Source organism: Ascaphus truei, chromosome 16 (genome assembly GCF_040206685.1).
Source record: "Ascaphus truei isolate aAscTru1 chromosome 16, aAscTru1.hap1, whole genome shotgun sequence".
Lineage (NCBI taxonomy): Eukaryota > Metazoa > Chordata > Amphibia > Anura > Ascaphidae > Ascaphus > Ascaphus truei.
Genome location: NC_134498.1, coordinates 45,002,505 through 45,019,544, shown reverse-complemented (window position 1 = coordinate 45,019,544; position 17,040 = coordinate 45,002,505). Strand labels below are relative to the sequence as shown.

Genomic DNA, 17,040 nt, shown 5'->3' with positions numbered 1-17,040 from the left:
AATAAACCATTTTTAAACAACATCGTATTACATTTTATTCCATCTTTCTTTTCAACATTATTATCCAACCTTTACAACAAATACTCACCTATTGTTCCACGATTTATAAATATTACTACCTATTACGCATTTACATCCCGGGCAACGCCGGGTCTCTCAGCTAGTAATATATATATATATATATGTATAACACTCCCTGCCCAGCTCCCTAGGGAGGTTACAGCAGTGTAGTTGTGTGTTGAACATCAGCATAGATTTACCTTGTCCCAGGGGGCTGGATGTGGTTGGACGGGCGATGGGAAAGACGGGCGCCAGGAGTTTTTATAGTAGAACTTCAATCTTTATTCATGTTCCCAGGCTTGGGAACACTGTATCCACAACTACAATAAGATTATGGTTGCACCTTGTTTCACCCATACGGTTATCACTCTATACATAGTTCTTCCCAGGGTGCCACAAGCAAACTGCTAGCATCAACATCTTTAACGTGTGTTTTAGTGACAATTGATCTTTCTGGTGATACTGATGGGTTCAAATCCAAATTATCGATCTGTGTCTCGTTAATATTTTACATGAATACCAAATTGTAGTCATTAGTATTAATATACTTTAGATAAGTCATCTAGGTCCTTCTGAGCTCCCCTCCACACCATCAAAATATCATCGATATATCTTTTATACACTATTATGTTTCCTATATAGGGATTATTACGCCAAATGAAAAAGGCTTTCTATGTACAGATTCGTGGCAAATCTTGTGCCGATAGCTGTGCCACGAATCTGAACCTAGAATTGCTGGAGAAATAGGAACTAATTATGCATGAGTATATATATATATATATATATATATATATATATATATATATATATATATATATATATATATATATATATCTTATACTATTGAGAATAAATTCACGATTTTTACTACTTAGCAAGGAGTCTTCTAAGAGAAAATGGTTTTCTGCCTCTATGCTTTTGACATGTGTGATGCCTGTATAAAGTGCCTGTAAACCACATGTAATACATTTGTATCCTGTGCCCCATTTTAGATCTCTACAAGTTTGGAGTATAGATGTCGAATCCTTTGTATAGGAAGGTAGTGAGACCACATACGTCTGTAGAAATGGTCCACATATTGAGAAATGTTAGCTGTAAGGGAATTTATACCCGATATTATGGGACGTTTTGGGGGATCTACCAACTGCTTATTAATTTTAGGCAAGGGGTAGAATATGGATATCACAGGTTCTTGGTTGAATAGGAAATCAACTTCACTTTTATTAAGAGTTTTATCCTCCAATGTGGAGTCGAGTATTTCTTTCAGAACTAGCACATACTGGGCTGTGGGGTCCTGGCTTGATGGTAAATAGGACTTAGTATTCGATAATAGCCTTAAAGCTTCGCACTGATAATCATCCCTATTTTGGACTACCTCCCCACCTCCCTTGTCCGCTTGTCTTATTATTAGATCTTTATTTTCTTTCAGTGTGCTTCACTCTCCTCCTTACTGAGGTTCTTTTTAAAGGCAATATTACCATCCACTAAACAGTTAAACTCCTTGCTAATAATTTGATGAAATGTGTCTATGAAACTTTCTCTAGAATGTAGCGGATAGAAGTGTGATTGGTTCCTAAAGTTAGTGTGTGATGGGAACATTGGTCTCATTGCTTCCCACTGGCCCACCAGGAATTGGTGAGCCCAAAATGTTAGGATTTAGCCTGATATCAAGGCTCAGGTAGTTACGTTTAAGTGCCAGGTTCCGGGTATATTTATGTAAATCAGTAAAGAGCTGGAATCCATTAGGACTTCAGGAGGGAGAGAACAAGAGGCCTCTGCCCAAAACTTGTTACTGTTTGTCAATCAAAACGGTTCAAGACAATTTAAATATGCCTTTTTCATTCGCTAGGGATATTTTAGCACTATGACTATTCTTTTGCACTATGGACCCTTCCACTTTTAGTGGCCACCCTCTTTTTATACCCTGGCCCGGTCCTGTCTGAGGTTTGTCACATTTTTGTGGTATGTGTCCTCTGTGGGAGAAACTCTTCTTCCTGATATCTTCTAAAAAAAGACACACCAGGAGAGGCGTCACTGGTATCAGGGCTGCCCAGGGATTGGTATCTGTTGTTCAGAGGAATCACATTCCTATTGGGGTAAAAGCCATTAAATCTTGACTCATTGAAATTGTTGGGAGTCCGTCCATATTTCTGTCCACGATTAGCAGAAAAGGGACATAAAGTCCATCCTCGGTGCAGCAGAAACAAATCACAGTCATAAAGTATAGCATCCAATGAATCCCATATAGACTGAGTAATGAAAATCTTGATCCTGGGAGTATAAATCCTTGTATAGCTGCTCCACTATATTAAATAGGAGTATTGACTTTAAGTGTAGTCAAAACCTATGGCTCATGAACAAGTGGCCGCCAACCTAACCAGCTTAAATCATAAAGTGGGATTTATAGGGTACTGGGGAGACACAGACACCAACAGGTAAAGTGTCCCCTTTTAACCAACCACACTCAGATAAGGCCACAGAGCATATAGGCAACACAGTCAATATGCAGCAGGAAAGTCCCACAGTACACTCACTGTTTTTAGAAGTGGAAATGGAACAGAGGAACTCCGTCAATGCGTTCATCCAACTTGATTGAAGATCAACAACAGAAGGAAACCTCTAGGGAGGGAAGCGGAGCACTGCGCTGGGATGAAGTACAGGAAAGAAGGTTAGAAAGAGGACAACTACCCCAAAAACAGGACAACCACCCACACTTGAGTTTTTTGGTGTCTCACGCAGTCACACAATGAATTATTTTTTATTCACTGGTGTGCCGGTTTCCTGCACTTCATCCCAGCGCAGTGCTCCGCTTCTCTCCCCAGAGGTTTCCGTCGGTCTGTCCACGATTAGTTCTCTCCTGATTATTTCTAGAGTGGTTTGTCTGACGGTAATGATCAGTAATAGATCAACACCTCCCATAATTAAAACCACAACTATTCACATAAGAATCAGAGTGATTATTATAGTTATTATATGGGCACAATCTTTTAAAGCCCTGGGGTTCAAGTTCTGCTTCTAAAGAACGGCTCTTTCCTAGACGCATCCCTTTCCCCAAATCTTCCCCAACTATTGTTTATTTTCATTGACATCTGTTTTGTCCCGAATACATTTTCTATGTTTAATTTGAACTGTTTCTTGTTCAGACAGCTCTAGTTTAAGTTATAATTCATATTCAATCTTGGAGTAATCTTGCTCCTTAATTAGTGGTTCAAGACAACTACAGTAACTGTCTCCTCAATATGTTTTTCTATATCTTTCAACATTTTGTCCCTCTGTTTATATAATCAATTTCATCAACTCGAATAAAAACTTATCTAAAATCTTGCTCTAGTCTCTTAAAAAAAAAAAATCAACATTATTTTTCCCAAAAGTGGGAGTTTTGATTCATTTTAAGCCTCTTGGCACTCGCTTACATTCTATATATTTCTCTAATGCGGTTTTATCCCACCTACATATGGTTTCGCTAATCAGCAATTTTTCTAAATTCTTAATCATATGATCCACATTTTCTATATTATCAACCTCAATGTGGGTGTCAGAAAATAAAGAGAATATAATTGATCCTTTCTTTTTAACCTTCTTTGGTTAATATTCCAAATCATCTTAGATGGCTCTGACTCATATACCCCCTATAACGTTGTTCCATGTGTCATCAGAGGATTGAGCCTATCACCCACTGCTTACTAATAACAACTCTGTAGATTACATTAGTAACCAACACAAGGAGGGGGGTGGAGGGGTTATTATATATATATATATATATATATATATATATATATATATATATATATCAACATGTTTCTCATGAGAGAAATCAAGAAACAGCACTCAAAGGTAAACATGAAAAACCTGTATTAGTGAATACATAGCAAACTTAAATCCAACGTTTCGGTCCAGAAAGGACCTTCCTCAGGGAGTGCTGTTGGCTATAAATTAGTTGCAGTGATTGAAACACAGAACTTTGAGCCAAATGGATGTTTATAGTGGACCAAATCCGCAAACAGTATGTGTAAATCGGATTTAGACATGCAGTGGTTCTGATAAGTCTATCTGTAAGTAAACACGGGAGCTCACATATAATAAATGTATTTGGAAATATCTAACGCCAAAGGAATCAAACTGTAAGTGACTTTTTTTTTCTATGTTGACTGTTTTGTGGACACACTGGGGGCGATATACTCTAAAATTGAAACTGCAGAATCCAAATGAAATTCTATGAATATGTTTTACATCTGCGCTGCTTATCCGATTTTTTTTAATTGCCTTTAATAGAATGTTCTTCCTTTTTGATAAATCTGGTGCTGGGTTTTCATTAGGATAGTTTTTCCCAAGTCTTGCACCAAGGAGACTTAAGTAAGCCCCTACGTTACTTCCATGATGGCAGGACCAAGCTACAAATGTAAAGACGACAGAGGAGAAGTCCCCGATATGTAGGCCAGTACTGAATTGATTCAAGTCAATGGGAACCACCATATTCAATGCACTATGTGTTGTATAAGATATTCTGACATGTAGCACAGTAGAATATTCTGATTATTTTGTTTTCGTGGCAGGTACGGCTGGAATGGCCAACAGACCTGGCAGTCAACCCCATGGATAATTCATTGTACGTCTTGGACAATAACATTGTGCTGCAGATTTCGGATAATAACCAAGTGCGAATAATTGCCGGTCGCCCCATACACTGCCAGGTCCCCGGCATTGACTACTTCTTGGTCAGCAAAGTGGCAGTCCACTCAACTCTGGAATCAGCCCGAGCCATCGCGGTGTCCCACGGTGGAATTCTCTACATCGCCGAGACAGATGAGAGGAAGATCAACAGAATACAGCAAGTCACTACGAATGGAGAGATCTCCACCCTTGTTGGAGCCCCCACAGACTGTGATTGCAAGATTGATCCCAACTGCGACTGTTTTTCAGGTCAGCGACACATCTTTAGCTCGTGTGTTTCCCGTTTGAGACATTTTGTAAAAATGACAGTCGAAATGATGCCATGTTTGCTGGTAAAATGCAAGCTTTGAGGATCACTCAAGATAGAATTATTAGCAGCAAAACATGTGAAATCTTATATTTTTTTAATAAATCAGTTCTGTAGTTTTAGATACTGTAAGTGTCTTTTACTTATTTTTTATTCAACTCAATGCCATTTTGAATGCGTTTTAATATACTGAGCATCCTTTGATTTCTATAGCAGGTTATAACCCACTTCCACAGCCGTGCAAGATTTTTACAACACTTTCCTGTTTGTGATCATTTGTTGCCAATGTTCCCCAGCAGTTTGAGCTGTAAACTGTAACAATAGATAACGTTACCTTAGTAACATAAGGATACATTATAGCTGCTAAGTGAAGGATTCATTGAAACAGAAAGGCGGCCATTATGTTAGTCACACAATCAGGATTTTTAAAGATTTATAACAGGATCACCAAACGAATACCAGCTTAGGTATTAGGTATAAGCTTAACTTTTTTTAAACACACCCCTTTAACAAAGTATATGGGTGCTGGCTGATACTACACATCTCAGATGCACTGACCTTGGCCCCTTGTAGACGCACTTACCAGAACACCCTCTTACTGTCTCTGTAAGTTCTCCCTACCTACCAATTAGACTGTAAGCTCCTCGGGGCAGGGACTCCTCTTCCTTAATGTTACTTTTATGTCTAAAGCACTTATTCCCATGATCTGTTATTTATATCATCTGTTATTTATTTGATTACCCCATGTATTACTACTGTGAAGCGCTATGTACACTAATGGCGCTATATAAATAAAGACATACAATACAATACAATACTAGGAGCTGAACAGAAAACCGCGGTAGCTGTCGTAGCACGGGGTACTTAACAATAAAAAAAAAGGAGGAATCATTTTTAAACCAGCAGGGCTTTGAATCTTCTAAAATTGGTATTGCTGAGATAATTGTATCGTACTGTTAATCTTCACTGATACAGATTTAAAATGATACCATTTGAAGTAATGCTTTAGAAAAGAAAAAAAAGAAAAGGATTTGGAATATTAATTCACTTATCCTTGTTAGACGTCTTTTTCTCCGTGGCTATTGGAAAGCACATTCAATTTACAGATTACTACAATTGCTGTATTTTTCCTCTAGGTGATGGTGGATTTGCAAAAGATGCCCGGCTGAAAGCCCCCTCGTCCTTAGCCGTGTCACCAGATGGCACGCTGTACATCGCAGACCTCGGCAACATACGAATCCGTGCAGTCACTAGAAACAAACCTCATCTAAATCCCATGAATATTTATGAAGTTGCTTCGCCAGCAGACCAAGAATTGTATCAGTTCAGCACCAACGGGACCCACCTCCACACCTTACATCTCATAACCAGGGACTACGTGTTCAATTTCACCTACAACGGGGACGGGGATATCAACTCCATCACCAGCAGCAGTGGCAATTCGGTCCACGTTCGCCGGGATGCCGGTGGGATGCCTTTGTGGCTGGTGGTACCCGGAGGTCAAGTTTATTGGCTCACCATCAGCAGCAACGGGGTGTTGAAAAGAATTTCGGCCCAAGGATACAACTTGGCGCTGATGACATACCACGGTAACACTGGTCTCCTAGCCACCAAAAGTAATGAGAATGGTTGGACTACAGTTTATGAGTAAGTTAATACTTTGTGTCATTTTTTCATTCTTATGCCGCATCTTACTCTACATTTTAGAAGTATCTCTTCTAATAACTAATGTCTTTATTTAGTGCTTATTTCACCGATAAAACACTATACCGATTTATGAGTGCAAGTAATCAGCACGTGTTTTAGATGGTTGTGATGCCCATCTGTTTAGATTTACAGTGACACATTGGGCCTGTGTGCTAAGATCAGATATCTGATATATTTTGTTTTGTGCACCAAAATTGTACTGCTAAGGCTACGTCCATAGGGGGGGAGGCGCGCTCCTCCGCGCTGACACTGAGGCTCGTCTGCGCAATCAGGAGCGATTGCATGAACTAGCAGACAAGTCAGCGTGCGCGATTGGGAGCCGGGCACTGACGACACTGGGCCAATTGCCCGCGAAGAGCCGATGTCAGTCACGGCACCGACGTCACGGCGCCTTGACGTTGACGCTGCTTCGCTCTGATTGGAGGTTTTCAGCCGACAGCGCGCTCAGAAACAGGTTCTGCTGTCGGCTGAAAATCCCTGCGCCTCAGCACGCCTGCGGATGCTCGCGGGAGCCCCCTCTCAAGACTTCTTCATAGAGGATGACGGGGCTCATCGCGGAGCGTCCGCACGGTGCAGCGCTGACTGTCCTATGGACTCAGCCTAAGAATGTAGAAACCTTCATAAAATGTATGTTGTATGTAGGAGGCTTCATACATGAAGCATAATATGTTATGAAATACATTTTGATGCATTGCTGTGTGTGGAATACCTGATGGATGCAATTTAAATGAAAACAGAATAATGAAGTATTTTTTTTAAAATTATTTTTAACTAGTATCAGTAAATATAAATAATGTGTAATATGATTGAGAATCGCCATACTGGGAAAATAATACATTTTGGGAGCCTATATAAGGAATAATTCTTTATAGTACATACATTGCCATGTGAGCGCCTAGCGCTGCCCATTGCTATGGCCCCAAGATAATTACACAGATCCTTTTTACCTCCTATATAGAAATGTCAGGGTATTAAAGAGAAGCGCAAGAAAAAGGGACATTACTGCGTGACCATTCTGCACCAAGAAAAACTGTTGGTGACACTTAGCACATAGGCCTTATAGCATCTACAGCAGTGGTAGGCAACGTTATATTCCTCAAGGGCCACACATTACATACATACATACATACATACATACATACATACATATATACATATAGATTATAGTGCCGAAGCACAAGGGACGTTGCAGCAGCAGCGGGTAGCAGTAAGGTATTGTTGCATTTACTGTTTTTTTGAGAAGGTGTAAGTGATTGATAATCTACTGTAATCCAGGAGTACTCAACTCCAGTCCTTAGCCCTTTCCCCCCCACCCCCCAACAGGTCAGGTTTTCAGGATATCCCAGCTCCAGCACAGGTGGTTCTGATTGAACCACATGTGCTGAAGCTGGGATATCCTGAAAACCTGACCTGTTGGGGGGGGGGGGTCTTGAGGACTGGAGTTGAGCCCCCCTGGTCTAATCTCTTTATTTGTACACATTGCTTTTACGTCCTATTGTTCGTGTTGCTCTAACGCAGCGTTCTAAAATCCTCCAGCCGTTTCCTTTCTTGGAGACATTTTCATTTAAAATAATATTTTCTGTGACTCCTTCACATAGCCACCTTTAAACCGCAGCAAATAACCGCTAAGGTAAGCTGTATTATATTCTATACTGCCTGTACCCGGGGTAACATACGCCTGTCTAGCAGATCTTAAAGGTTATTAAACATTACTCTTTGTTTTCACCCTCCCTGTAACACCTTGCTGTCTCTTGTCCCCTCTTCCCCACCTCACTCTCTCCTCCATCATGCCCTGCTCTTCTTTGCACTCTCTCCTCCCCTCTTTTTGCACTTCCTGCTCCTCTCTAGGCATACTACACTCCCTCCTCTCCTACTCATCTCACCTGTCTCCTCCTTTCCTTGCTGTTTCTCTGTTTCCTCCTCCTACTCACCATGCTGTAACCTGCCATATTGTTGCACTCCCTCCTGCCCCATGTGCACACTGCTCTCCACTCCCTCTTCCTCGCCATCCATCTGTATCCTCCCCTCCTTGCTGTCTCTCTGTCTCCTCCCCTACCACGTTGTTATTCTTAAAACGTTATTGTTGCTTAGCAACCTGTAATAGCTGAACGTTTGTATGGAAATATACCTCAGAGAGATATAGATAGATAGATAGATAGATAGATAGATAGATAGATAGATAGATAGATAGATAGATAGATAGATAGATAGATAATGTTCCATCCCTAGTATCCCAATTTTAAGGCTATATTTGAAAATCTTTCAAATATATCTAATAAAACCGGCAGAAGAGGTAGCACACTTGGATCATTGCAATTCCAATATACAGTATGTTGCGAAGTGAGAATTCACATTCAAGACTGACATGGTTAACCCCTAAAAGAACCTGTTGGATGTTCCCTGAATCGGGTATGCTAGTGAATTTTCTGTACGTCTCTAGTGCCGAGATTCACTAAGATCCGATAAGGGGTATATCTCGGGTTACCTGTGGCATTGAGCTTCTATACCTTGTATCGGAACTGTGTCCATGATTGGAACACAAGACGAGGAATTCCTCTTCTCTTCCTGTCATTGGCTGTGCTACTAAGTCCTTGGCCCTGTGGTTGTGCAGATGTCCTGGTGCTGAAACAGCTAAAGGTGAAAAGCTCTGTATTTCAAAGTACTAGGAGCTGTAATTGTTCCCGGAGAAGTATTAGTTCAGGAGTGGCCATCTCCAGTCCGATATTTCTCCTGATGAAGCTGACTGTAGATCAGCGAAACGCGTAGAGCTTTCACATTCTGCGCAGTGAGCTCCGATCCAGAACAGAGGGGACCACCTTGAGGTGAACCTGCCTCCTCCCCCGAGTGATCGGAAGTTGCCAAGTTACCGACGGATGTGACGTCAGACGCCACCCAGTTGCGGGAGTACCGAAGGGAGACAGCCCGGATACAACCTCTCTGGCGTGAGATTCACTGCTCTACCTTATTCTTATGTGCCTGCTATACTTGTACACATTGTGAGTACATATTGTAGCTTCCTTTTATTGTTATAAAGTACATACTGGTCTGCACTGTTGGTTTCTCTCCGTTGTGTTTCCTCCTGAGTTCCTGTTTGCCTTGTTCCCCGTTACATGCTGATTTTTCATTTACTTGTAAGTAGGCATTTTGCACGAGCCAAGCTTTGTTCTATCATCCTCATGTGATGTTACTGCACCATTGTATTTTTTTGGGGTGTTCCTGACTTATTGCTCCCTTCATACCCTGGATGTATACCATCTCCAGTCCTCAATAGCTACCAACAGGTCAGGTTTTAAGGATATGCCTGCTTCAGCAAAGGTGGCTCAATCAGTTGGTCAGTCATTGACTGAGCCACCTGTGCTGAAGCAGGGATATCCAGAAAACCTGACCTGTGAGTAGCTCTTAAAGACTGGAGTTAGCTTTCCCCTGCTTTAGATGGTCGCAGGTTGTAATCCATTGCCATGTTTGTTTATCACAACCTGCAACAAATCTACAGTCGAAAGCTTTGTAGTGAAAGCCAGGGCAGCGAGCAGGTGGACCTTCAGTCTGGTAACTAGAATGGTCAGCATGCAGCTCCCACAGTAAATTGGCAATGATTCAAATAAATATTCCGTTTCTGTTTGTGTTTTTGAATGCGTCTTAGTTTAAGGCATCAACTGTTGGTTTTGTTACTTGGTAGAGAAACGCACGGCTCCCCCGAGGGCTGTCTAAACACTACAGCTGTGTCCCTCTTACTAGGCCCAGTTTCCAGCACTGGGTCGGGGAGCAGCTGCATTGATTTTGCCGTGCTCACGTGTACGCTTGTTTTTTTTTTTTTGCTTCTTCTAAACATTGCCTCTCGTCCTCCGTCAAGTTCTTGCAGCGGCGGAATTGGGGACAAACGTTGATAACGTCTGTTCTTGGTTTCGATGCGTGGTTGTGTTTAAAGGCAGCGGGAAACTGCAGATGGGTTCCATGTTAATAACCATTTTGCAGTGTTTATTTCCCCTCTCTGAATCTGGACAGGGAACCAGCCTAGTAAAGATTACATTAGCATTATACGCAGGGTGGCTCAAGGGCCATTAAACCATGTACTTGTTGTATACGCTTGATTGCAGAAAAGTAAAAAGTAGAAGCGCTGGAGGCATAATTAAAGAGGATTATAGCAGTGTTTCTGCAACCTCTTCAGCCGTCCGTAACTAGAACCGTCTTTAGATTACCAATGAATATTCGTTTGTAAATTGAGTTGACGTGTTTTGAAAATTCATTGGCTATTCCAAAAATGGCTGAGACTGGAGATTCCCAAAGAGGGGTCTGAGAACCCCTCACCTACTGTATGTCTTATTTACACACATATATTAGAGGGGCACTTCCTGGATAAAGATAACTATCAAGACGTTTTCGCTGTCATTAAATACCTTACCAGGATATACCTACCCCAGTGTTACACTTACTTGTGCCACATTATTCTAGTATCTTCGCAGAATACCATTCCCTTAATGCAGAGGTGGCCAACTCCAGTCCTCAGGGGCCACCAACAGGTCAGGTTTTCAGGGTATTCATAATGAAGGCTGTGGGTTTAGCTTTTTATCTAATACTGGTGCTTTACCCGAGATTCTCAACTCCAGTCCTCAAGGGCCAGCAACAGTTCAGGTTTGCAGGGTATCCCTGCTTCTGCACAGGTAGCTCAATCAGCCCTTGCTTCAGCACAGATGGCTCAGTCAGCTTCTTCGACTGAGCCACCTGTACTGAAGCAGGGATATCCTGAAACAGGGCAGTGATGCACAACTCCAGTCCTCAAGGGCCACCTGTTGGTGGCCCTTGAGGACTGGAGTTGCGCATCCCTGCTCTGTGTCCCCTCGTATATTTTGACTGCCTATTTGTCCCATAACTTGATGGCATGTTTAGGGTGCGATTTCCTCTTCCCCTTTGTTTTATCTTATCAGGGAGTCTGCTCATAAGCTTGGAGGTTCCTCCTAAACGTCATTAGAACTCTGTGAAAAGGTTCACCAAACAACGGGGGGCAGATCCCAGGAAGAGGGGAGTGGAATTACAGGGCAGGGGGGTCCCTCTTTTAGCTACAACCGTTTTACTTTCCCTGTTGTGTATCTATGATGTACTATTTGTTTTGTCGGCAATGCTCGCTAGATGAAAAGATAAGAAGGGAGAGTTGAGTCTTTTAAAGTGAGTCTCACTCGCTGGAAGGGAGCGGCATTCACTGCTCCCCTTTGAATACGCTGTAACGTTATCCACCTCCATCTCGAAGATTCCTTCTTCATTACTGAGCTCATTTGCATGTCATTACCCAGAATCCCCAGTTGCAGTGGGAGCACTGTTTGCTAACAGATAATGGGGAAAGGCAGGGTTGCAAACCTGTGTGAGGCGTGCAGATGTACCTGGATTTTTATGTGCTGCACATCTTCATTACAAAAAAAGACTTTCACAAAATATTGAAGAAGAGCATTGTTAGCAAAGTATTTAAGCTGCTAAACACAGGTACAACACAAATGTCAACAAGTTATGTTAAATAATTATTTTATTGTGTTTTGTTTTTGTTAAAAAGGAAACCAGAATCGCAGCAGAAATGATTATAAACGGCCCTTTCCCATTTTATTGTCATTATTTGCTTAAAAAAATAATAATACGTATTTCTCATGTAAGCTCCCAGCAGCCAGAGTTTAGGTTTGTACAATTCTGCTGTGTGCATTTTTGTACTTAGATATCTATTCATAGCAACAAGAAAAATAGCACATCAAATGCAGAATACAAATGGGATATATTGTTCAACTGTCGATGACTGGAGAAAATACTCACCAATTACCCATAAACTTAAATAAAAAGGAAAAGAACTTTAGCAAATACTTAATAATTCTGCAGCATCGGTAGCAATCCGAGAAATGTGCCATTTTCTTGGGAGAAATTGTTTATTTTATATATTTATATTTGGTTGATATTATTGCTACTTGTGAAATTTGAAACAAGGCAAAGTACATAGCGAGTACATTGTGACTAGAAACATAAAGCATTGTGTTGGGATTGATATACCGTATATTTTATAGAGGGCTTAGTCATATTTAACTACACACTTGAATGTTACAATGTACACGTTCTATGCAGTTTTAGATGGTTAAACAGCACCCTCTTGTGGCAGCATTACTGTAATATATCATCTATGATACTGCATATAAAAATCCTACATCTAAGCACTTTCATGTCTCAGACAGGTCTACATCCCTGTCATGCCCCATTATCTCTGAGCATACAAGGCTTCCACTGCAGCCTGGTATTCTGGGTAATGACATGCAAATGAGCACACAGTGTCACTTTTTGCTTCTTGTCTATTTTAACATGGACCTCCCTATATGCTTATGCCTGCCGCATTACACAGCTGTATCAGCACAGCCTGGGTTAAAGACCCACATACCATGATCTCACATTCAAACACAACTAGTGAACTCATTCTCTAAGTATCATTCCAGATTTATACATTGAAAGGGGAACTAGTATTATAATAATTATTATTATTTTAGAATGTATCAAAGATGAAAATATTTTTACCATGGTGGTATTTTAGAATACAACAGTAAAATATTATCTTTGTACGTCTGAGCAAAACATTAATGGTTGAAGTCCTTTTACCAGTGAAATGCAGTCACAGGGAGCGTTCCTTAACTATGTTTTCATGTCATTAGCGCAGCAGCATGTAACACCCCATATACTGCATGTATCCAACATGGGTGTCCTATACAGTTGGGTTTCTAAACCCCCATCTTCTGAATGTTCTGTTTAAACTAATGGTTCTGTCTTTATCAAATGTTTTGCCAGGAATGATACAGTGAAAAGTTTAGGGATAAAAGGGTTAATATTAAATCCAAATTCCTGATTTCTGCGCCTAAAAATGCAGCAGCAAACATAACCATGTTTCTTAAGCTTCTTTTGTCTTGGGAGCAAAGACCCTACAAACATTGTGGCCCACACTTACTTAGCCATGCTATTACAAAGAGCAGCGGTGCTCAACTCCAGTTCTCGAGGCACCCCTAAGAGGTCAGGTTTCAAGGATATCCCAGGTGGCTATATCAGGGGCTCAGTGATTGAACCACCTGCGCTGAAGTCAGTTCGGTAGTACTGTATTAGATCACTGTTTCCCAACTCCAGTGCTCAGGGAACCCCAACAGGTCTTAAGGATATCCCTGTACCTGCACAGGTAGGCCAGTCAAAATGACTTAGCCGCTGATTGACCCACCTGTGCTGGAGCAGGGATATCCTTAAGACCTGACCTGTTGGGGTTCCCCGAGGACTGGAGTTGGGAAACACTGTATAAGATAACAGTGACTGTTTTTTGTAATGCCATTTTTAATTAGTTTTAATATACTTTGATTTCTATAGCCAGGTTTAGCACACCTCAAGCAAGATCTTTGTAACACTTTCCTGTTTGTGATCATTTGTTGCCAATGTTCCCAGCAGTTTGTGCTGTAAACTATAACAATAGATAATGTTACCGTAGTAATATCAAGATACATTGTAGTTGCTGAGTTACACTGACTATAGGAGTAATTAAAACTGAAAGGCGGCCATAATGTTAGGCACACAATTAGGATTCTTACAAATGTATAACAGGAGCAGCAAACGATTGCCATCTTAGGCAAGAATATAGAATGATACATTGTCACAGGCTTTACATACACAAAAAGGGGAAAAATGGGTGTGGGGTGTGAATGTAGGATTACTGCTTTAAGTGGGGCAAGATATGTATAGATTCACTCCGCTCACTCCGCATCATTACACAGTGCTGCTCTGTCATTTCAGGCAGTTTTGTGAGTTATGAGTTGGGTACCTAAACAAACATGCAGAAATAGAGCCAGGCGCACTTTTCAAACCCTAATGTCGTTTGTTTGCTTGTTGTATTTTAAGGTATGACCTTGAAGGGCATTTAACAAACGCAACATTTGCAACCGGGGAAGTCAGCAGTTTTCACAGTGACATGGAAAAATCCACTCGGGTCGAAGTAGACACGTCAAACAGAGAAAATGTGGTGACCACGACAAATATATCTGCAACAAGCACTGTATATGCATTAAAACAAGGTAACGGGAATAAAGTGTTAAGATAACAAAGCAATTTAATATTGCCAAACTATAGCCGCACCTTCAGAAGATTTTAGCCCAACCTCTGGTCTCAATTTCCCATAATATATTAGAAATGCTGGTTTAATTTGAAATATATTACATTTTGAAATAGATACACACACACACACACACACTTGCCAAGCAGGCTTCTGGAATGGAAGCGACCTTACAGCGAGAGATGGCAAAAATGTATAAAAATGCATTCACATGGCGAACCAGTTTGCAGAAACTTTTATAGCTAAAAACTTCTCAGAAATCGCACATTTCCACCATCAATTGGCTGTTTCGTCAATGAATCGCCGCTGAATCCCAATTCTCAAGTGATTCGCCAAATATTTACCCCTCTCCAGCAAAACCCAGATTTCAGGCGCCCGCATCATGAATTGAGATGCTTGCCGAATTTTGACCGTATTGTGACTGAGCTCTGGCTGATTCGAGACTTTTTGTTGTTGTTGGTAAAAAAAAAGGCCAATTTTGTATGGTTTTAAACTCGGCCAAAAACTTTGTACATCTCTACTTACAGAATATTTCTTACAAATGATCTGGCGAAAATATGTTTAGCTTGTGTGTTTGTGTGTTTGTGTGTTTGGGTGTTTGTGTGTTTGGGTGTTTGGGTGTTTGGGTGTTTGGGTGTTTGGGTGTTTGGGTGTTTGGGTGTATATGTGTATATATAACATTTTTTTTAATGTAATGTTACTTCTATTTATAAAAGACTCCTGATGATGCGGATTCTCATGGACAGGGACACGTCGATGAATTGCCGGCCTCTTTGCTACAGTTAATACAAGTCCATTTGCATTTCTATTGCTTTTGCGCCTGTCCTTCTGCGTTCATGTGTTTGGTAATTAAACTAGAATGAATAATTGGAAGCTACACACAAGAATGTAAACCGGAGACCTTTTTATCTTCCTTCATTAACATACAACTTGCTACCAACTAAATATGTCAGTGTGCATTATACTGCTTATGGACATGATACTTTTTAACCATGTATAAATATGCAAAACTTAATTGACCACAGAACAGGTGTCATGTTCTCTGATGTGATTACAATTGTGAATGCAACGATACTGAAAGTAACATAGGCAGGGATGTTGAATTCATCTCGATGTGGTACTGATCTCTGTAACCCTGAAAGCAGCATGACCGTGAAGTTAGATATATGGGTACGGGCTCAAAAAAATATATATATTTGAAATTGAGCGCGAGGTCTCTGTATAAATGAAGAATGAGCAGGTGCAGAGGTTTGAAATCTGAACTATGCGAACTTCATAAGTCATTGGAAGTGTGAGTCAAACCTCGGAACAAACTTTTAAATTCCAGCCAAACCCCAATAAAGGCTCATTTTTGGATTCATTTTTAAAGTATATATATTTCTTTTTTTATGCCCATATCACGTTGCAGTATCTTTAAGTCCCAGAATAAGGCCGGAAACAGTGTATTTCTCTATACAGGGTTTATTTCCAGGGTTAAATTATAAACCAACAGGCCACCGTCCCTTTAAGTCAAAACAAATCAGAAAAATAACACCTATTCCCTTTAGGGAAAAATAACTAAACATACTCCAGCCCTTTCTAATGGTGCTGGCCAACTAAACTGGTTCCCAGCTTAAACATGCCCTATCATATGAACAGTCTTATTTACATGAATATATCACTTAGCTCTTGGTCTGTTACTGTTATAGCTTCAGGTAATTTCCTCTGGACCCCGCAAGAGTTCAGAGAATCCCTCCTCTATAGTTCCAAGGTTATGGATAGGACATCCCTGCTTCAGCGTGGTCTCGCGTCCTTCATTCTTCTTCCCTGGGATTCAAACCTAAGCAGTTTCAGCAGGCACCGCGACCACCGTCCAGCGAGCCTATGGGACTGTATCATCCAGCTTCACCTTTCTGGGGAGACCTCTGTCTCTCTCCTCCCTTCTCTGGGGAAAAGCAGTCTCTCTGTGTGTAGTCACTTCCTGACTTTTAAAACTCCTGTTGATTAAGGAGTCCAGCCTGATTAGCTGCAGCTGAACTAGCTTCTCTAGGGGAAATTAACTCCCTGTAGGCTGGAAAGCATACTATCTACAAAACTCCAGCCTATACAGAGACAGTGATTGTATCACAATAAATAATAATATAATATAATATATCAAAACAAAAACAAAAATGGTAAAGGAGCGCCTATTGCAAAAACCTGCTTAACTGTGAATGGG

At 40.9% G+C, this 17,040-nt stretch overlaps 1 protein-coding gene across 5 annotated transcripts in view; it reads left to right on the top strand.

Moving 5' to 3' along the window:
- Positions 1 to 17,040, top strand: part of TENM1 (teneurin transmembrane protein 1) — a 318,544-nt gene that overhangs the window by 288,886 nt on the left and 12,618 nt on the right. For all 5 annotated transcript variants that reach the window (XM_075573424.1, XM_075573422.1, XM_075573423.1 and 2 more), the window contains 3 exons: positions 4,614 to 4,980; positions 6,175 to 6,685; positions 14,633 to 14,805. In XM_075573424.1, coding sequence (XP_075429539.1) covers positions 4,614 to 4,980; positions 6,175 to 6,685; positions 14,633 to 14,805 — 1,051 coding nt within the window. The remainder of the gene's footprint in view (positions 1 to 4,613; positions 4,981 to 6,174; positions 6,686 to 14,632; positions 14,806 to 17,040) is intronic.